This window comes from Eptesicus fuscus, chromosome 1, assembly GCF_027574615.1.
Source record: "Eptesicus fuscus isolate TK198812 chromosome 1, DD_ASM_mEF_20220401, whole genome shotgun sequence".
Taxonomy (NCBI): Eukaryota; Metazoa; Chordata; class Mammalia; order Chiroptera; family Vespertilionidae; genus Eptesicus; species Eptesicus fuscus.
In genome coordinates this window covers 640,001-662,161 of record NC_072473.1, presented here as the reverse complement: position 1 = coordinate 662,161, position 22,161 = coordinate 640,001, and the positions used below count along the sequence as shown (strand labels likewise).

Genomic DNA, 22,161 nt, shown 5'->3' with positions numbered 1-22,161 from the left:
GGCAGCGGGTCCAGGATTGTCCTTCATCATGGTTTCTCTCTCTCTCTCTCTCCCCTTTCCTTTCTCTGAAGTCAATCTATAATAATCTATAATAATAAAAGCATTAATGTGCTAATTAGACCGGACAGCTGAACGACCTTCCAGACGTCATTCCGGACGTCCCTCCGGACGAAGCTACGGCGGCAGGGACAAGGCAGAGGCGGTTAAGGGAAATCAGGCCGGCAGGCAAAGTGGTTAGGGGAGATCAGGCAGGAAGGCATAGTGGTTCGGGGCAATCAGGCAGGCGGGCAGGCAGGCAGGCAAGTGGTTAGGAGCCATCAGGCAGGCAGGTGAGCAGTTAGGGGCAATCATGCAGGCAGGCAAACAGTTAGGGGGCCATCAGACAGGCAGGTGAGCGGTTAGGGGCCATCAGGCAGGCAGGCAAGTGGTTAGGGGCGATCAGGCAGGCAGGCAGAGTGGTTAGGGGCGATCAGGCAGGCAGGTAAGTGGTTAGGGGCGATCAGGCAGGCAGGCAGAGTGGTTAGGGGCGATCAGGCAGGCAGGCAGAGCGGTTAGGGGCGATCAGGCAGGCAGAGTGGTTAGGGGCGATCAGGCAGGCAGGCAGAGTGGTTAGGGGCGATCAGGCAGGCAGGCAAGTGGTTAGGGGCGATCAGGCAGGCAGAGTGGTTAGGGGCGATCAGGCAGGCAGGCAAGTGGTTAGGGGCGATCAGGCAGGCAGAGTGGTTAGGGGCGATCAGGCAGGCAGAGTGGTTAGGGGCGATCAGGCAGGCAGGCAGAGTGGTTAGGGGCGATCAGGCAGGCAGAGTGGTTAGGGGCGATCAGGCAGGCAGGCAGAGTGGTTAGAGGAGATCAGGCAGGCAGGTGAGCAGTTAGGGGCGATCAGGCAGGCAGGCAGAGTGGTTAGGGGCGATCAGGCAGGCAGAGTGGTTAGGGGCGATCAGGCAGGCAGGCAGAGTGGTTAGGGGCGATCAGGCAGGCAGGTGAGTGGTTAGGGGCGATCAGGCAGGCAGGCAGAGTGGTTAGGGGCGATCAGGCAGGCAGGCAGAGTGGTTAGGGGCGATCAGGCAGGCAGAGTGGTTAGGGGCGATCAGGCAGGCAGGCAGAGTGGTTAGGGGCGATCAGGCAGGCAGAGTGGTTAGGGGCGATCAGGCAGGCAGGCAGAGTGGTTAGGGGCGATCAGGCAGGCAGGCGAGTGGTTAGGGGCGATCAGGCAGGTGAGCAGTTAGGGGCGATCAGGCAGGCAGGCAGGCCGGCCGGCCAAAGGTAAGGAGCCAGCCTTCCCGGATTGTGCGAGGGCTGTCCGACTGCCGGTGTAGGCCCCATCCCTCTGGGCCTAAACCGGCAGTCAGACATCCCCCAGGGGTCCTGGATCGCAAGAGGGTGCCGGCCAGGCTGAGGGACCCTCCCCCCTCCCCCCCAACTAATTTCATGCACCGGGCCTCTAATGTAAATATATTTTGGGGGGAGGGGGGCACCCCAGCGAATGAGTGCTTCTAGGAAAAGTGACTTCTATCCGTTTCAAAGACACTGAACTAGGCTCAGCTCAACGAACTCCCAACAAAGCAAGCGAAACAGCAGTTCATTGGAAAAGGATTTTATTTCACCATAAAAACACAAACACCCTCTCTCCAAACTCAAACGGAACAGCCGCGTCCGAGGATCCGCGCGCTCCCCCGGAGAAGCCGACGATTATAAAAGTGTAACAAGTTGGTGGCCTCGAGTCTGTGCGAAACGTTTCCGAGTAAAAATAATTTAGCAAAAACGGCTTCTTTAAAAAAACGAAAAAAAAACAAAAAACCACGCACACGCGAACCTTGACTAGGAGCCCAGGCTGTGACCAACCGCCTCCCCCACGCTTTTCCCGGAACCGGGGGAGGCGAATGCTTCTCAGGGGAGGCGGGGAGCCGGCCCACAGCCGCGGGGCGGGCGGGCGGCTGAGTCCAGGCCGAGCGGGGCTCCCGCGTCCGCAGCGGCTTCTCGGCCGGAGTCACCGGCTCCTCCCCTGTCCCGGCCGCGCCGCCTGGTGAGAACGTGACGGAAACAAGAGCAGAAGCCAGCGGGGCGAGGCCTTCTCTTTCCGCGGTGACCTCTCACCCCAGCCCTGCCCGCCGTGGGGTCAGCGTGGCTCGGACGGTCCTGCAGGCGGAGGCCCGGCCAGGCGAGAGCCGCCCGTCAAGTCTCCGGGGAACTAAGGGCGAGACGGGCTGTCCCGGGTGAGCGGCTCCTGGCGCCGTCCTCCTCCGTGGCTCCTGGGACGCGCTTCCGTGGGCCCCGATCTTCCCGGGCGGACGGGCGGGCGGATAGCCACCCGGCATTACCTGTCCCAGGTGCTGCGGTGCGGGCCGGGGGACCGGGGGGAGCCGGAGCGGGACCGCTGGCTGCGGCGGTGGCGGCTGCGCTTCCGGCCCGAGCTGCCCCGGCGGTCGCGGTCGCGGTCGCGGCTCCTCTCGCGGTGGCCGGCGCGGTCCTTGCTGTGCGACTTGCGCGGGCGCGCGTGGGCGGGGCTGGCGCTGCGGCGGCGGGGGCTGCCGTCCTGGTGCTCCTGGTGCGAGCGCTTCTTGTGGGACCTGCGCTCCTTGCGGGGCCGCCCGTCCTCCCGGCTGCCCGCCCGCCGCGACCCGCTGCGCTCCTCCCGGGCGCGCCCGTCTTCGCCGCCCGGGTCTCCGCGGGCCCGGCCCTCGCCCGCGCCCGGCTCGCGGTTGCACTTGTCCAGCTCCGACAGGGCGTCCTTGCGGGGCGCGCCCAGCTCGCAGGCGGGGGGCGCGCCCTTGGGCTGCTGGTTGTTGTCGGGGATGCAGGCGAGCACGGCCGGGCACCGCTTCTCCTTCTCCGGGGAGGCGCGGTCGGGGGCAGCCGGGCGCGCGGGCGGCTGGTCCTGGTCCTCGGCCGCCCGGCCGTTCACGCTCCTGGGCGGGGCCTCCGGCTCCGGCCGCCGCGGGCCCTGCTCCTTCTCCTTCGCGGCGGCGCCGGGGAGCAGCTGGGCGGCGGCGCTCACGCAGCCGGCCGACACCGACTGCAGGATGTCCAGCATGGGCTGCAGCAGGTCGGCGGGCGCCACGCCCAGCTCGTCGGGCGCCTGCGGGTCGTCCACCTTGCGGCTCAGCAGGATGCTCAGCAGGCGCTGCCGCAGCTGCCGCTCCTTGCGCTGCAGGCCCAGCGCGCGCTCCTTCTCCTCCTCCACGCGCCGCAGCTCCGCCTCCTGCAGCCGCCGCCGCTCCTCCAGCTGCCGCCGCCGCAGGTCCTGCTCGCGCTGCTCCTGCTCCTGCAGCTTCGCCGCCTGCGGGGAGAGGGGCGCCTCAGCGGGGCCCGGACCCGCCCCACGCGCGGGGCGGCGCTGGGCCCGCAGACCCCCGGGGCCGGGGGTGCCGGACGCGACACCCGTCCCCGCCACGCCCGGCGGTCATGCGTCCGCCCGGGCGGGCCGCACACCCCACGGCAAAGCTGCTCGGCGCGGCCCCGGGCGGGCGTCTCGGGGCGGCCCAGGCCCCCGCGTGCTCGCCACAACCGGGAGCCGGCGCCGCAGACACAGGCCGCCCAGGCCGCGGGCGGGCCGGGCCTGGCGGGGTCCGTGTCTTCAATATTCACCATGAAATTAGAACTGAGCGGCCACAGTCCCAGCGCGCCTGCCTTGTCCTTCCCGGCCTTATCAACACTGTAATTAGACAACAGGTTAGGGGGGCGCCCTGCCAGGCGGGCGGGGCGCGCGGCGGCCTGGGCTCGTCTGTGCGTCCGTCTGCGGCGGACCCAGCTCCGGGAGGGACGGGCCTCCAGGAGGCGCGGAGGCTCTGGGCCCGAGGCGCGCCCTCTCTGCCCCGAGCTCCGGAGGAGGGGCGGGCGGCCGGGCTCCGCGTGTGTTCCCTGGGCACCAGGCTCCGGCCTCGGCCTCGGCCCCGCCCGGGGCTGCTGACCGGAGGCGTCAGGGCGAGGCCGGGTGGCCCGACAGGCTGGGCGCTGCGTCCCGGCAGCACGGCCGCGGGGCGGAGGGACTGCACGCCCGGCCGGCTCCCTGTCCCGGGCTCACGGTGAGCCTGGCTCTGGCCTCACCCGGAGGCCTGAACGCGGGGGACTCGGACCCGGAGCTCCGTGGGCTCCTGAGGCTGGAACCGAACGAGGCCGGAGCCCACACAGCAGTGGGGGGGGAGGGGGGGTTACCCTCTGTGGGAACCTATTCCTCCTGCCCGTGGCCCAGTCTCGGGGGTGGCCCAGGCGGCGAGCACCCGGAGGCGCCCTGCGAGTGGCCCGGCGGGTACCTTGGCGCGGCCCAGCAGCGCGGTGAGCAGCCGCAGGGACTGCAGGTTGCGCTGGGCCAGCAGCAGCCGCCGCTCCTCCAGCCGGACCTTCTCCTGCAGCTGCCGCTGCTCCTCCGCCTGCAGCTTCTCCAGCTTCTTCTGGCTGCGGCGCAGCTCGCGGTCCCGCTGCCTCTGCTCCCGGCGCCGCAGCTTCTCCTCCCGCCGCCGCTGCCGCTCCAGCTCCTCCAGCTCCTTCTGCTTCCTGCGGGCGGGCGGGACACGGGGCCGTCAGGAGGGGACACGGGGCCGGGCCGTCGGGCGGGGACACGGGGCCGTGGGGAGGGGACACGGGGCCGTCGGGAGGGGACGCGGGGCCGTCGGGAGGGGACGCGGGGCCGTGGGGAGGGGACGCGGGGCCGTGGGGAGGGGACACGGGGCCGTGGGGAGGGGACACGGGGCCGTCGGGAGGGGACACGGGGCCGTGGGGAGGGGACACGGGGCCGTGGGGAGGGGACGACACGGGCCGTCGGGAGGAGGGGACACGGGGCCGTCGGGAGGGGACGCGGGGCCGTCGGGAGGGGACGCGGGGCCGTGGGGGGGGGGGGTGGGGCGGGTGGACCTCGGCCCTGACCCGGGGCTGCTGAAGCAGGTGCCTGGGCTGCAGGCGCCACCCCTGACCCGGTCGGTCGGAGCCGATGGCCGTCTCCCTCTCCCATCCCTTCTCTCTCGCTCCCCTCCCTCCTCTCTCCCTGAAATCCCTGGGAAATGTCCTCAGGGAGGACTCAGAGCAGAGGAGCCAGCGGACGGCCGAGCTCGGAGGCTCATGCCACTCACCGGGTCAGCCCGCCCCCCCATCCCTCGCCGCCCGGGGACCGGGAAGCCGCGCTCACACGGGGAGGCTCCGTCGTCCCTCCAGGGACAGTCCGTCTTGCCACGTGACCCAAACCCGACGCCCTGCAGGGGGAGCCGTGGGCTGACACCATGAAGGTGTCAAGACACACCTGTGTGTGGGGGGGGGGGGGGGGGGGGGGAAGGGGGGGGGGAGAGGACAGGCTCCCACCTGGAAAGGAAGGTCCCCTAAAATGCCAGAGCGCCCCCGGGGACACGCTCCCCATCCCGGGCTCTCGGGGGGACACGCTCCCCATCCCGGGCTCCCCGGGGACACGCTCCCCATCCCGGGCTCTCGGGGGGACACGCTCCCCATCCCGGGCTCCCGGGGGGACACGCCCCCCATCATGGCTCTCGGGGGGACACACTCCACGCTCCCCATCACGGGCTCTCGGGGGGACACGCTCCCCATCCTGGGCTCTCAGAGGCCACGGGCACCCGGGAACCACAGGTGGAGAGAAGGAATGACACCCCGCCGTGCACACGTTCCTTCAGCTGCAGGAACATTCTGGGAGCCTTCCAGCCGGGGAAATATCGAGCGCACAGGACCGCGCACCACCATGACGGAAAGCGGGGAGGAGGGGGGGGGGTACCCTGAGTGCGGCACCAGGAGCACCCGTGTCTCAGGGAAATCCCGGGGGGCTACCTGGAGGCGGCGACCTGTGTTTGACATAAACCCGCAGCTCCAGCCGCGCGCTGGGCGCAGGGATCCCGCACACGAGCACCCGAGGCGGCCGCACTGCCTGGACCGGGAAGGTCGGCCCGGCAGGCGTTCACACAGCACCGCCTCGCTCCTCGGCGGAGAGACCGTCCCGCAGTCGGGACACGGTGACGAGACGGAGGTGCGCCCGGCGACCGGGCACAGGGAGCCCCGAGAGCTGCCACGCAGGGACCGGCACGGGCGAGGGCCTGGGAGCCAAACCCGAGGACCAGGACGGAGCCGGGCAGAGTGGGGGACTGCACAGGCTCCCACCCACGAGGGCCCACAGGGGAGGGAGAGCGGGTCACCGGGCCGGAGCCTGCGGGGACGGCCCAGGCCTGTCGCCCGGAACAGCGGCAGGTGCTCCCTGTTCCCACTGACCGCACCACCCACACCACCACCCACACCACCACCCACACCTGGGACGGGGCAGACGCGGGGGCCCTGGGCTCCGCCGAGACAGGACAGGGTCATCCTGGCCGGGCCACAGCCCTGCACCGGACCTGAGCCCCCCGTCCCCCTACCCCCCTCGCCCCCCCCCAACCCCCCAGCAGGAAGCTCAGTCCCGTTTCCCGCCCACAGGGCCCAGCAGTGCCGCTCTGTCCTCACCCCCCCCCAGTCCCCATCTGTCCCCAAGACCCCGAGCGGCTTGCCAAGACGCTGGGCCACGTGGGAGGTGGACACACAGGCGGGGTCACCGGGACCTGGGGTCACAGGCCGGGCTGGTCCCCTCGCTGCAGGACCCGCCTCCTCCGACTGCGTTCGGCCTCGGCTTCCCCGCCGCCGCGCCCCCGAGCTGGCGCTCCACCAGGGAGCACCCGCCTCCGCCCTGGGCCCCGAGGCGGCCCCACCAGGGACGGCAGAGCGCCCAGGCACCCGCTCTGTGTGCGGTGGCCGGGCTCACGGCTCAGACGGGACGGCTCAGGGCCTCTCCTACCGGACCCCACCGCACCCCACCCTCTCCCTTCCCCTCCCCTCCCCCGCTGCCTCCCCACCCGGCCCCCCAGACCACGGCGGGGGGTTTGCTCAAGGACGAAGGCTGGGTCTGCACCACAACCTGGACGGGGGCTCCGTGGAGAGACCAGCTGACAGGCCGGTCAGGAAGGACCCCCCCCCCGACCCCCTCCCTCCCGTGTCCGAGACAGAACCGCACACGCCACACGCTCCCCCGACGGACGGCTGGGGCAGGGGTGGAAGGTGCACAATTTCTCTGCTTCCCCAGAACCGGGGACCTCGTGGGCCCCGGGGTTTCTGTGACGGCCCCGCCCTCCCTCGGTCTCTCCCCCGTGCTGTGACGGGGACACCTCACCGGGACGCCCCACGGCCGGGACACGCTGCCGGCTCCGGAGGGACACACGGAGCACGTGAGGGACACGCTGGGAGGGCAGGCCGGTCACGGGACCCACACGGGCCTGACGCCGCGGGCCTGAGTTTGGGGAGGACCAGGCGCGCGCACCCTGTACGGAGTCCCCGCAGCCGTGTATGCGAGCACACGCACACGGATGGCCACCTACACGCAGGGGCACATACATGCGCACGGGTGCCCACCCACACGTACGCGGCTCGGGGCGCGCGCCCGGCCTACCTCTCCTCCGCCCGCTGCCGCTCCTCGGCCTCCTTCTCCCGCCGCTTCTGCTCCTCCCGCTGCCGCTCCAGCTCCTGCAGCTTCTGCCGCTCCAGCTGCCGCTTCTTGATGGAGGCGTCGCTCAGGTGTTTGGTCGAATCAAAGGAGACCTTGGGGGGAGGGGGAGCCGGCAGCCCGGGCTCACGTGAGGGGCCAGGCCCGTGCAGGCAGGTGCGCCCACCCCTTCCCCAACCAGAGCCACGGCGCTCGCCACGCGGGAGCCAGCCCACCCGGGACCTGGGCCGGAACCGCCGTTTCAGGCTCCAGGTTGAGCCCCAACCCCGTCAAGTCCCGTCCACGGGGGAGGACGAACTCGCCCCGAGACCGTCACCCGCCTTCGCCGCTCACTACGCGTCAGAAAGCCGCCCGGCCCAGGGGCGCGGCTCAGTGGTCGGGCATCGTCCAAGAGGTGGCGGGTTCGAGCCCCAGTCAGGGCACAGGCCCGGGTTGTGGGTTCAAGCCCCAGTCAGGGCATAGGCCCGGGTTGTGGGTTCGACCCCCAGTGTGGGGCGTGCAGAAGGCAGCCGATCCATGGTTCTCTCTCCTCATTGATGTTCCTCTCTCTCCCCTCCCTCCCTCCCTCTCTGAAATCAAGATATAGTTTTTAAAGTAGTTGCTCCTTTTAAAAGACAATTTTCTGCTTCTGCCCCCAGGGGCCCACCACCCCGCTGCCCATGCCCAGGACCCGCCCACCCCGGGTCTGCGCCCACGGGTACGGGGTGCAGGCTCCGGGGGATTCCGCCCGCCTCTCTCTGCCGCAGACCCTGCACGGCCAGGGCGCGGGCACGGCGGGCGCGGCGGCCGCTCACCTTGATGTTGCAGGCCACGGCCTTGCCGTCCTCGCCCTTGTACATGAGCTTCATGCCGCGCAGGGCGCTCATGGCCTGGATGAAGCCGGCGTACTCGCGGTACTGCACGTAGGCCTCGAAGTTGAGGTGGCCCCCGAAGCTGAAGGTGTGGAAGTTGCGCCCCGTCATCTCCTCCCGGTAGGGGTCCAGCATGGGGATGTCCACGTGGCGGATCTCCCCGAACCGCTCGAACACGCGCACCAGCACGTCCTCGCTCGGCTTCTCGCCGCCCGCCTCCCGCCGCGCGAACCACTTGCAGGGCAGCCCCTCCAGGTGGATGGTGTCGGGCCGCTCGCCGGGCAGCGTCTCGTTCATGTCCTTGGCGTCGCGGAAGAAGGAGTCCCAGTCGTGCCGGGTGGGGAAGTCGATCTTGAACTCGGCGGCCCGCACCTTGAGGATGTCGGAGAAGCCGCTGAGCTTGATGGTCTTGCCGTCCAGGCAGGCGAGGAAGGCGCGCACCATGCTGCGGTTCTCCACCTCGCCCTCGAAGCGGATGAAGTCCATCGTGCTCTTGGAGATGCGCAGCGTGGAGAACTGGTGGTGGTGCACCATGCCCTTGAGCCGCTCCATCACCTCCCAGTTGGAGATGGACTTGCCCGGCTGCTTCAGCTGCGGGAGGGCCACGCTGATGGTCATCTTGGTGATGGGCTTCAGGTAGAGGCCGTACGCCGGGCACAGCTCCACCGCCTCCGACGTGTCGTGCACGATGGTGGCCGCGGCCATAGCCTCCCGGGACCTGGGGCCTGAAACACACAACGCGGTCAGTTTCCTGTGTGTGTGTGTGTGTGTGTGTGTGTGTGTGTGTGTGTGTGTGTATTAATATATATATTTTTATTGATTTCAGAGAGGAAGGGAGAGAAACATCCATGAGAGAATCCTGGATCGGCTGCCTCCTGCACGCCCCCTACTGGGGATCCAGCCCGCAACCTGGGCATGTGCCCTGACTGGAATCGAACCCGGGACCCTTCAGTCTGCAGGCCGATGCTCTACCCACTGAGCCACACTGGCTAGGGCCACAGCGGTCAGCTGCCGAGGCCAGGGAGGAGAACCTGACTGGGGCTCGAACCCACAACCCGGGCCTGTGCCCTGACTGGGGCTCGAACCCGCCACCGGGTGGCTTTCTGACGCTTAGTGAGAGGCGAAGGCGGGTGACGGTCTCGGGGCGAGTTCGTCCTCCCCCGTGGATGGGACTTGATGGGGTTGGGACTCAATCTGGAGCCTGAAACGGCGGTTCCGGCCCAGGTCCCGGGTGGGCTGGCTCCCGCGTGGCGAGCGCTGTCGCTCTGGTTGGGGGAAGGGGTGGGCGCAGCTGCCCTGACCGGTGTGGCTCAGTGGTTAGAGCGTCGGCCTGCGGACTGAAGGGTCCCGGGTTCGATTCCGGTCAAGGGCATGTACCTGGGTTGCGGGCACATCCCCAGTGGGGGGCGTGCAGGAGGCAGCTGATGGATGTTTCTCTCTCTCATCATTGATGTTTCTAACTCTCTGTCCCTCTCCCTTCCTCTCTGTAAAAAATCAATTAAAAAAAAAAGACGGTGTCTCTGGCTCCCCAAGAAAGGGGTGTGAGCCCCATAAAGGCCTCGGCACCGGAGACGGCTCCGGTCTGTAAGTCGCCGGATGACGCGAGAGGAAATACACCTGCGCTGACCAGGACTGTTGTTATGTTGTTGGTGGTTGTTGTTAATCCTCGGGGAGGACTTTCCTCCCACTGATTCCAGAGGGAAAGGGAGGGCAGAGAGGAGAGCGAGAAACATCAACGTGAGAGACACATCGGTCGCTGCCCCCCCCACACGCCTGTTTGGTATTGAACCCGAGACCCCTGGGTTCAGGCCGATGCTCTGCACTGAGCCAGGCCAGCCAGGGCTGCTGAGAGCCACAGCCCAGCGTCTGGGCCTCCGTCCGCGCCGACCTGGGCCCAGGACCCAGCAGCAGCCGTCCCGGGCCAGCGCCCGCCCTCCGTGCAGCCGGGCGTGGGCAGAGACGCGAGAGCCGCCCCGCTCCGCTCCCCGGAAGGTGCTGGAAACTGGCTGGACAGGGGACCCGGCTCGGCTGGGGCCCCGGGGAGGGTGGGAGGAGCCGCGGGGGTTGGCATCCGTGAGACAGACGTTTCGTGCTGATAAAACCACCCCCCTCGCCCCGGCCGGTTTGGCTCAGCGGATAAGAGCGTCGGCCTGAGCCGGGGACCAAAGGGTCCCGGGTTCCGTTCTGGACAAGGGTCCAGGGTCAAGGGCATGGGCCGTGGTTGCAGGCTCGATGCCCAGGCCTGGTCGGGTGCGTGCGGGAGGCAACCCAGCCATGTCTCTCTCTCACTTCGATGTTTCTCTGTCCCTCCCCCTCCCTCCGCTCTCTCTAAACATCGACGGGAAAACAGCCTCAGCTGAGGATTAACCAAAAACAAAAGCCCCTGCCGGTGTGGCTCAGTGGATAGAGCGTCGGCCGCGGACGGAAGGGTCCCTCCAAGGCCAAGGGCACAGGCCCGGGTTGCGGGCTCATCCCCAGCAGGGGGCGTGCAGGAGGCCGCCGGTCCACGTTCTCTCTCCTCATGGGGGTTTCTCTCTGTCCCCCTTCCTCTCTGGTCAGTAAAAGTGTTTAAAACAACAACAACAAGTGAACAAAAGAAACACACAACCTCCCTCCCTCCCTCTGCCCAAGTTCCCGCTGAGGAGCCTGCCCGGCCCCCGGGAGCCCCGGGGCCCTCCTCCGCGCCCCCTCCTCCTCCACACCCCTCCCTACCCCTTCCTCCCTCCTCCCCGCCCCCTCCTCCGCCCCCCTCCGTCCTCCCCTCCTCCGCACCCCCTGTGGGGCCCCCTCCCCCCACCCCTCGGGGCGCCTTCCCTGCAGGTGGAGCCCCGGGGAAAGGCGGGGCCAGCGGCTTGGCTGCAGCCCAGACAGCGGGGGAGGCCGGTCGGCCGCCTGCCCACCCCCCGCGGGCCCTGCACACCCCCCGGCTGGGGTTGGGGGGGGACAGGCCCTGAGGCGCCAGGCCTGGGGCGCAGGCGGAGGGCGGGCCCAAAGCAGGGGAGTCCGAGCGGAGTGGGGGCTGCACCGGGTCCCCCAGGACCCCAGGACCCGGCGCTGGGCACCAGCCTGTCCCCCACGCAGCCCACGGCCCCGCCCCAGCCCCGTGGCGGCCCCCGGAACCCCAGGGCACCCCCAGTCCCCGGGGTGCACCCCGATCCCTCCACCACCCCAGCAGCCTCCGGGGCAGCTCTGCCCCCTCAATTGCTCCCCTGCCGTCGGGGTGCCCTCAGGACCCCCAGGACCCCCAGGACCCGGCTTCTCCAGCCGCGGGGGTCCGGGCCCCGCCTCCTCACCGCCCGAGCCGCCGCCGCTCGGTCTCCATGGCAACCCCACACGCAGGCCCCGCCCCCCACCCCCCGCCGGGCCAGGTCAGCGCTGGTCCCGCCCCCCAGACCTCAACCCCCACCCCCACCCCCCCCCACCCCGACCCTCCAGAACCTCCGCCTCCCCCTCTGCAACCCCTGAACCCAGGCTCCCCGACTGTCCAGCACCCCCTGACCTCCCAGACCCTAGAACCCAACCCCCAGACCCTCAGCACCCCCCAACCCTCCCCAGACCCTCAGCACCCCCTAACCTCCCAGACCCTCAGCACCCCCTAACCCCCCAGACCCTCAGCACCCCCTTAACCCCCCAGACCCTCAGCACCCCCTTAACCCCCCCAGACCCTCAGCACCCCCTAACCCCCCCAGACCCTCAGCACCCCTTAACACCCCAGACCCTCAGCACCCCCTAACCCCCCCAGACCCTCAGCACCCCCTAACCCCCCCAGACCCTCAGCACCCCTTAACCCCCCAGACCTTCAGCACCCCCTAACCCCCCAGACCCTCAGCACCCCCTAACCCCCCCAGACCCTCATCACCCCCTTAACACCCCCAGTCCCTCAGCACCCCCTTAACCCCCCCAGACACTCAGCACCCCCTTAACACCCCAGACCCTCAGCACCCCCTAACCCCCCAGACCCTCAGCACCCCTTAACACCCCCAGACCCTCAGCACCCCCTTAACCCCCCCAGACACTCAGCACCCCCTTAACACCCCAGACCCTCAGCACCCCCTAACCCCCCAGACCCTCAGCACCCCCTAACCCCCCAGACCCTCAGCACCCCCTAACCCCCCCAGACACTCAGCACCCCCTTAACCCCCCCAGACACTCAGCACCCCCTTAACACCCCAGACACTCAGCACCCCCTAACCCCCCAGACCCTCAGCACCCCCTTAACCCCCCCAGACACTCAGCACCCCCTTAACACCCCAGACACTCAGCACCCCCTAACCCCCCAGACCCTCAGCACCCCCTAACCCCCCAGACCCTCAGCACCCCCTTAACCCCCCCAGACCCTCAGCACCCCCTAACCCCCAGACCCTCAGCACCCCCTAACCCCCCCAGACCCTCAGCACCCCCTTAACACCCCCCGACCCTCAGCACCCCCTAACCCCCAGACCCTCAGCACCCCCTTAACCCCCCCAGACCCTCAGCACCCCCTAACCCCCAGACCCTCAGCACCCCCTAACCCCCCCAGACCCTCAGCACCCCCTTAACACCCCAGACCCTCAGCACCCCTTAACCTCCCCCGACCCTCAGCACCCCCTTACCCCCCCAGACCCTCAGCACCCCCTAACCCCCCAGACCCTCAGCACCCCCTTAACACCCCCCGACCCCCCTAACCCCCCCAACCCCCCCAGACCCTCAGCACCCCCTTAACACCCCCCGACCCCCCTAACCCCCCCAGACCCCCCTAACCCCCCCCACCCTCAGCACCCCCTAAACCCCCCAGACACTAGAACCTCCTTAACCCCCCCAGACCCTCAGCACCCCCTTAACCCCCCAGACCCTCAGCACCCCCTTAACCCGCAGACACCCTGTACCCCCTAACCCCCAGACCCTCAGCACCCCCTAACCCCCCAGACCCTCAGCACCCCCCAACCCTCCCTAGACCCTCAGCACCCCTTAACCTCCCCCGACCCTCAGCACCCCAAACCCACCCAGACCCTCAGCACCCCCTAAACCCTCCCGACCCTCAGCACCCCTTAACCCGCACACTCTCCAGCACCCCCTAACCCCCCAGACCCTAGAACCCCCTTAACCCCCCTAGACCCTCGACACCCCCTAAGCCCGCAGACACCCTGTACCCCCTAAAGCCCCAAACCCTCAGGACCCACTTAACCCCCGACCCTCAGAACCCCCTAAACCCGCACACTCTGTACCCAATCCCCCCGACCCTCAGCACCCCCTGACCCTCCTAAATCTCAGTACCCCCTAAATCCCCGACCCTCAGTACCTCCAGCCCAAGACCCTTAGTACCCAGGCCCCCCAAGACCCTAAGTACCCCCGGCCCCCCAAAACCATCAGTATCCACGGACCCCCTTTACCCCGGCCCCCCAAGACCCTCAGTATCCCCGGGACCTCAATACCCCCGGCCCCCCAAGACTCTCAGTACCCCTGAACCCCCCCAAGGCCCTCAGTACCCCGGATGCCAGTCATTCAGGCCCCCGACGGCCCGAGGACCCCTGTCCCCCAAGATCCAGAACCCACAACACCCACAGCCCGGGGCACCCCGAGACCCCGGGACCCCGAGGCCCCGCATCCCCGGGCCCGGCCCGCGTCCCCGCCGCGACCCGACCCGGTGACCCCTCGACCCCTTCCGGGACCCCGACGCCCCCCGACCCGCGGCCCAGTGACCCCCTCCCCTCCGGCCCCGCCACCCCCGGCCCGGCCCCCGACCCCCGACCCGCGGCCCGGTGACCCCCGCCCCCTTCCGGCCCCGCAGCCCCCGGCCCGACCCCCGACCCGCGGCCCGGTGACCCCCGCCCCTCCGGCCCCGCAGCCCCCGGCCCGACCCCCGGCCCGCGGAGGAGGCGGGTGCGGGCGGCGCTCACCGGCCTGGGGCTCCCGCGTCCCCCGCCGCCGCGCCCTGGACCCCGCTCGCCGCCGTCCGCCGACGCCCCCGGCAAGCGCGGCCTCCCGCCCGGCGCCTCCACCGTCCGCCGGAAGTGCCCCCGACGGGACGCCGTTGCCCACCCGTGTGACGCACTTCCGCTTCCGGCGCCCGGGCCGGCGGCCGCGGACGCGCGGCGGCTCCAGGTTTCGCCTCCCGAGCCGGGCCCCGCCCACAAAGGCGGGACTTCCGGCGAGGGCCGCGGGCGGGGCGGGGCCGGACCCGGCTCCGCACTGCGCGTGCGCGGACTCGCTCCACCCCCCCCCGCCCCCCTCCTCCAACTACCTGGGTCCCAGTCGGTGCAGGTGGCTCACCTGCGGGCCAGGGTGGGCACGCGGCCCCTTTAAGAGGCGAGGGCCTGGTGTTCGCGCCTAAATTACTGTGATAATCACATGTAATACAGCCATACACATTCATTATAAATTATTTATTATCTAATCATTCATTTATTATTATATTATGTATGCATCCTAGATAACAGACCCATGTGCAATTGATTATAAATATAAATATTTAATTATAAATGTTTGTTACTACACATCCTAGAGAATAGACCTATGCAATTGAATATAAATATAAATTTTAATTATATATGTTTGTTACCATACATCCTAGAGAATAGAGCTATGCAATTGATTATAAATATAAATATTTAATTATAAATGTCTGTTACCATACATCCTAGATAATAGAGCTATGCCACTGAATTATAAATATTTAATTATGCATATGTATCACAATATATATCCTAGATAATATAGCTATGCAATTTAATTAGGAATATCCAATTATAAATGTTTATTGCTATACATCCTAGATAACATAGCCATACGATTCGGTTATAAATGTTTCATTGTAAACATTTGTTATCTAATCATGCATGTATGAGTTATTTCATTTACTCTGTTTGTCCCCTAATTATACATTGTCGATAATAAGCAATAGAATTTACCTTTACATTATTATCTACCCAAGCATTTAAGAATTACTTAATTGCTTGATTTATTATCGTCTAGATTAGACACTTCCTTCCAGTTTACATTATATTCTTATGTGATTCTATATAGGTACATAATATTATATAAATATATGCTATTTTAAATGTTTCATACATAATATTATATAAATATATGCTATTTTAAATGTTTCGTATTAAAAACAATGTATAGAATATGACAACATAAAACACTTAAAATAGCATATATTTATATTATATTATGGACATATATATAATCACATCTATCTGTATATATATATATAAACGCCTAAATATAGATAGATAGATGATAGATAGATAAATAGATAGATAGATAGATAGATAGTTAATCCTCAAACCAGGATATTTTTCAATTGCTTTTCAGAGAGAGGGAAAGACAGAAAAACATCAATGTGAGAGAAACACATCAATTGGTTGCCTCCTGCATGAGCCCCGACTAGGACCTGGGCAGGGGAGGAGCCTGCAACTGGGACATGAGTCCCTGACCGGAATCGAACCCAGGACCCTTCAGTCCGCAGGCCGGCGCTCTATCCACTGAGCCACACTGGCCAGGGCTGTTTATGACGTCTTGATTGTCTATATTGGACACTTCCCTCCACATTGCATTATATTGTCACTAGAGGCCCGGTGCATGAAATTCGTGCATGGGTGGGGTCCCTAGGCCTGGCCGGAGATCAGGGGAAATCAGGGCCTTCCAGGTGCCGGCTGGCCGGGGCCTTCCTTCTTTCCACACCGCCCCCTGGTGGTCAGCGCATGTCATAGCGAGCAACTGAATTCCCGGTCTCCTGGTCAAACTCCCGAGGGGACAATTTCAATATTAGGCTTTTATATATATAGATGTGATTATATATACGTCCATAATATAATATCAATATATGCTGTTTTAAATGTTTTATGTTGTCATATTCTATACATAATTTTTTTAATAACATAAAATATGTTACATTTTACATATAATACTCAATGTAATTTTATGTTTATATAGCACTAGAGACCCGGTGTATGGATTCGTGCACAGGTGGGGTCCCTCGGGCTGGCCTGCGGGATTGGGCCGAAACCGGCTCTCCGACATCCCCCACAGAGGTCCCAGATTGTGAGAGGGCGGTTCTCGGGGGACGCACCCCGGAATAGGGCTCCCTCCTCTCTGGTTCCGGGTGCGTCACCCGAGAACTGCAGCTGCCAAGTCACAGCAGCTTGGCAGATCCTACGTTGAGCATCTGCCCCCTGGTGGTCAGTGTGCGTCAGAGCTACCGGTCAGACAGTCAAACGGTCGGACGGTCGCTTAGGCTTTTATATACATACTAGAGGCCCGGTGCACAAATTCATGCATGGGTGGGGTCTGGCCGGCCCGCCCTGATCAGGGCCAATTAGGCCAGGCTGGCTGGGGGGCGGGGCTGAAGGTGGTTGGTGGGCCGGCCCCACCCCCGGTTGAACCCCCAGTTGAACTCCCGGTCCAACTCCCAGGTGAGGGGACACTTTGCACATTAGCCTTTGATTATATAGGCCCGTGGTCGGCAAACCGCGGCTCGCGAGCCACACGCGGCTCTCTGGCCCCTGGAGGGTGGCTCTTCCACAAAACACCACGGCCCGGGCGCGTCTATGTTGAAGACGTGGCGTTCGAAGACGTTTACGTTTAAAAAATGCGGCTCTCCAAAGAAATTCCAATCGTTGTCCTGTTGATATTTGTCTCTGTGGACTCATGAGTTTGCCGACCACTGATATAGGGTATCGATATCTTTATAGAATATCTATCTATCTATATAAAAGGCTAATATGCAAAGTGTCCCCTTGGGAGTTCGACTGGGAGACTGAGAGTGAGATCCCTCGCTATGACGTGTGTTGACCACCAGGGGGCGGCATGGAATGAAGGGAGGCTCTGGCCAGGCCTAGGGACCCAATCTGTGCACGAAATTCATGCACCGGGCCTCTAGTATATATATGTGTGTGTGTGTGTGTGTGTGTGTGTGTGGTGTGTGGTGTGAGGGTAGAATAAGAAATTAGGAGCTATGTATGCCCGGTCGGCGTCAACCATGAACCAGGAGGGCTCATGTCCTTTTTGTTTTTATTTATGTTTTAAATAAATCTTTATTGTCGACAGTATTACATATGTCCCCCTTTTCCCACCCACTGACCACCTCCAGCCCGCCCTCTCCGTTTTGTTTGTAAAGTGCTCATGTATAGATGAAACAGTACATTAGACATGCGCTGTAGATAAGAAAGGTTAGAGCAGGGTCTCCTTTGGGGGTCTGGAATGGAGGCATTCCATTTACACTATTTCTTTTTAAAATATATATGTATTTTTTTTTTCATTGATGTCAGAGAGGAAGGGAGAGGGAGAGACAGCTAGGAACATCATTGAGGAGAGAGAATCATGGACCGGCTGCCTCCTGCACGCCCCCTACTGGGGATCGAGCCCACAACCCAGGCCTGTGCCCTTGACCGGAATCGAACCCGGGACCCTTCAGTCCACAGGCCGACTCTCTATCCACTGAGCCAAACCAGCTAGGGCCAATTTACATTATTTCTTTTTTAAAATAATATATTTTTATTGATTTCAGAGAGGAAGAGAGAGGAAGAGAGAGAAGCATCCATGAGGAGAGAGAATCACGGATCGGCTGCTTCCCGCACGCCCCTGACTGGGGACCGAGCCTGCAACCCGGGCCTGTGCCCTTGACCAGGAATCGAACCCAGGACCCTTCAGTCTGCAGGCCGACGCTCTATCCACTGAGCCACACCGTCCAGGGCAGTAGATGCTATTTTCAACAGATACACCTGGGGTGGGGGGGCGGGAGGGAGGTGAGGGGAAGGGCGAGGTGTTGTTATTTCCTATGCGAAGAGTCTCGGAAATCAGATGCGTGAGGATCAGATCAAAGCACAGAAGGCACAGATACAAAAACCGAGATTAACAGGGGGCCCCACCCTGGAGGCGGGTGACGTCATCAAAGTAGACACATGACTCACTCACGCGCCTTCCCTTTGCTGGTTGGAGTCACGGGAGGTACAAGAAGAGACGCTGAGTCCTGGCCGGTGTGGCTCAGTGGGTAGGGCATCAGCCTGTGGACTTGAAGGGTCCCGGGTTCGATTCCCGGTCAAGGGCATGTGCCTTGGTTGCGGGCGCCTCCCCAGGTGGGGGGCGTGCAGGAGGCAGCCGATCCGTGATTCTCTCTCATCATGGATGTTTCTGTCTAGTTCTCACTCCCTTCTTCTCCGAAATTATTATTATTATTTTTAAAAATAGGTCCTAAGGTGCCCAACCAATCAGAGTGATCAGAACCAGGCCCAGGACTGGGGTCCCCATAGGGGGCCCCCATCGAGCGAGGCCCAGCAGAGAGACTTGTGGGCGGTCCTGGGACGTCCGTAAGCAAAGGCCTCAGGCCCACGGATGGAAGGCTCATCTCCTGCAGCCGGGTCCTGGGGTGGGAGGGGAGGAGGGGCGGTGTGGCTAGAATCCCCATGACCTTTGAAGTGCACGAGGACCCAGGGTCACAGCACTGGCTGGCGGCCTTTGTCCTCTCCGTCTGTCTCTCCATCCATCCATCCTTCATCCATCCACCTATCCACACCTCCATCTAACTACCCATCCATTAACACCTTCAGCCAGCCAGCCATCCATCCACCCATCCTTCCCTCATCCATCCATCCTCCCACACATCCATCCATCTACTCATTTATCCCTCCATCATCCATCCATCCATCCATCCATCCACCCATCCATCCCTCATCCATCCACCTATCCACACCTCCATCTAACTACCCATCCATCCATCACTCATCCATCCATCCATCCATCCATCCATCCATATACTCACTTATCCATCCATCATCTATCCATCCATCCACCCACACATCCACCCATCCATCCATCCACCCATCCATCCATCATTTATCCAACCATCCCTTCGTCCATCCACCCATCCACCCACACATCCATCCATCCATCCATCAACCCATCCATCATTTATCCAACCAACCATCCATCCATCCATCCATCCATCCACCCATCCATCCCTCATCCATCCACCTATCCACACCTCCATCTAACTACCCATCCATCCATCACTCATCCATCCATCCATCCATCCATCCATATACTCACTTATCCATCCATCATCTATCCATCCATCCACCCACACATCCACCCATCCATCCATCCACCCATCCATCCATCATTTATCCAACCATCCCTTCGTCCATCCACCCATCCACCCACACATCCATCCATCCATCCATCAACCCATCCATCATTTATCCAACCAACCATCCATCCATCCATCCATCCATCCACCCACCCACACATACATCCATCCATCCCTCATCCATCCACCTATCCACACCTCCATCTAACTACCCTTCCATTCACACCTTCAGCCATCTACCCATTTATCCATCCATCCATCATCCATCCATCCACCCCACATCCATCCATCCATCCATCCATCCATCCATCCGTCCATCCATCCTTTCACACATCCATCCATCTACCCATTTATCCATCCATCATCCATCCATCCATCCTCCCACACATCCATCCATCTACCCATTTATCCATCCATCATCCATCTATCTATCCATCCATCCCCATCCTTCCATCCATCCATCATCCATTCATCTATCCATCCATCCATCATTCATCATTCATCCATCCTCCCACACATCCACCCATCTACTCATTTATTCATCCATTATCCATCCATCCATCATCCATCCATCCATTCATCCACCCACACATCCATCCATCCATCATCCATTCATTCACACATATATACATACATACATACATACATACCTACATACATCATCTATCCAACTACCCAGGCATCCATCTATCTACCCTTCCATTCACATCTTCAGCCAGCCATCATCCATATACCCACCCACACATCCATCCACCCATCCATCCATCCATCCATCCATCCATCCATCCATCCATCCATCCACCCTTCCCTCCATCTGCCCATCTATCCATCCATCCATCTATCCATCCAACCATCTATCTACCCACTTATCCATCTATCCACTACACACATATCCATCCATCTACCATCCATCCATCTATCCATCCAACCATCTATCTACCCTCTGATCCATCTATCCACCCTCACATCCATTCATCAACCCATCCATTTACCCACACCTTCAACCATCCATCCATCCATTCATCTATCCATCCATCCATCCATCTATCCATCCATCCATCCATCCATCCATCCATCCATCCATCCATCCATCCATCTGCTCATTGATCCCTCCCTCCCTTCCTCCATCCATCCATGCATTCACCTATCCATCCATCCATTATCGATCCACCCACCCATTCAACCAGCCATCTTTTTCATATTTCTCCTCTCCTGACTTCAATGGAAGTGTGCTCCCCAAAACCATCCTCTCTCCTTCTTCACCACCTCATTTCCAACTGAGAGGCTATCCCAATTTCCCAATTTCTCCTGACCAAGTGACCTTTCATCATGTTTCATTAACTCCCACTCACGTGTCCTGGGGTTATTTAAAAGAGTAACGTTTTGTTTATCTTGGATATTTGCATCAATGTCTACTGTTTTCAGAGAGAAGATCACCCGGCCAGTGTGGCTCAGTGGTTGAGCATCGACCTATAAACCAGGAGGTCACAGTTCGTATCCCGGTCAGGGGACATGCCCAGGGTTGTGGGCTCCACCCCCAGTGGGGGGCGTGCAGGAGGCAGCGAATCGATGTTTCTCTCTCATCATTGATGTTTCTATCTCTCTAGCCCTCTCCCTTCTTCTATCTCTAAAAAAAAAAAAATCCATAAAAAATATGTTTTTGAACATTGCATGAGATGATCATCACTATGTTGGTGAATGAGTTTGGGGCACGTATTTTTATTGCCTCTCCTGGGAGATGCCAGGAGACCGTTTCTGTTTTGTTTTGTGTTTGTTTTTTTCCCCTCAGCAACTGGGTGCCTAACCCATCTTAGTCACTCAGCCTTGCAGAATTAATTGCAGGTAGCAGACATTCAGAGAGAGAGAGAGAGAGAGAGAGAGAGAGAGAGAAATGAATAGATAGATACATTGATAGATATATGGTAGAAGATGATAGATAGATAGATAGATAGATAGATAGATAGAGAGATAGATAGATAGATGATAGATAGATAGATAGATAGATAGATAGATAGATAGATAGATAGATATAACAGACAGATGATAGTCATCCATCCCCTGTTCCATTGATGGTAACATGTATCAGACCAAGATCCGATGTGAATAAGAATATTGGTCCGTTGATGATAAAAAGTGTATCAGACCAAGATCAGATGTTGGTAAGGATATCGGTCCATTGGGGGGGAAAAGTGTATCAGATCAAGGGCAGATGTGAGTAAGGATACTGGTCCATTGATCAGAGTCAATGCATCAGACATAGTCAATGCATCAGACCTAGATCAGATGTGAGTAAGGATAGATAGATAGATAGATAGATAGATAGATAGATAGATAGAAGATAGATAGATAGGTGATACATAGATCGATAGATAGGTAGGTAGGTAGGTAGGTAGGTAGATGATAGATAGATAGATAGATAGATAGATAGATAGATATAGATAACAGATTGTAGGAAGATAGATAGATAGATGACAGATGGTAGATAGATGGATAGAAGATATATAGGTGATAGATAATAGAAGGTAGAAGGTAAGTAGATAGACAGATAGATGGATAGATGGATGGATGGATAGATGGATGGATAGATAGATAGATAGATAGATAGATAGATAGATAGATAGATAGATAGATAGATAGATGATAATCATCCGCTGTCCCATTGATGGTAACATGTATCAGACCAAGATCAGATGTGAGTATGAATATTGGTCCATTGATGGTGATAAATGTATCAGACCATGATCAGATGCCAGTAACTGGGGGGTCATTGGAAATTCTCTGCCCTG

The 22,161-nt window shown here is 61.3% G+C and overlaps 1 protein-coding gene across 2 annotated transcripts; it reads right to left on the bottom strand.

Moving 5' to 3' along the window:
• Window positions 1–2,287: 2,287 nt before the first annotated feature.
• Window positions 2,288–14,387, bottom strand: AKAP17A (A-kinase anchoring protein 17A). 2 transcript variants are annotated; one of them, XM_054720200.1, is made up of 5 exons: window positions 14,326–14,387; window positions 8,251–9,032; window positions 7,403–7,551; window positions 4,251–4,491; window positions 2,288–3,277 (listed from the first exon to the last, which is right to left on the bottom strand). In XM_054720200.1, the coding sequence occupies exons 2-5, from the start codon at window positions 9,010–9,012 to the stop codon at window positions 2,315–2,317; spliced, it is 2,115 nt and encodes a 704-aa protein (XP_054576175.1). In that variant the 5' UTR covers window positions 9,013–9,032; window positions 14,326–14,387; the 3' UTR covers window positions 2,288–2,314. The 2 variants fall into 2 exon arrangements, with proteins under 2 accessions (XP_054576175.1, XP_054576168.1); XM_054720193.1 differs by lacking the exon at window positions 14,326–14,387 and adding an exon at window positions 14,184–14,313.
• Window positions 14,388–22,161: the final 7,774 nt, after the last annotated feature.

Excerpts from the sequence above, each read along its gene's own strand:
- AKAP17A (XM_054720200.1), bottom strand. The coding sequence starts at position 9,012 with ATGGCCGCGGCCACCATCGTGCACGACACGTCGGAGGCGGTGGAGCTG. Across the intron at positions 7,552-8,250 it reads CCGTGGCCTGCAACATCAAG|GTCTCCTTTGATTCGACCAA; the intron begins GTGAGCGGCCGC and ends CCTCCCCCCAAG. Across the intron at positions 4,492-7,402 it reads CGGCAGCGGGCGGAGGAGAG|GAAGCAGAAGGAGCTGGAGG; the intron begins GTAGGCCGGGCG and ends GCCCGCCCGCAG.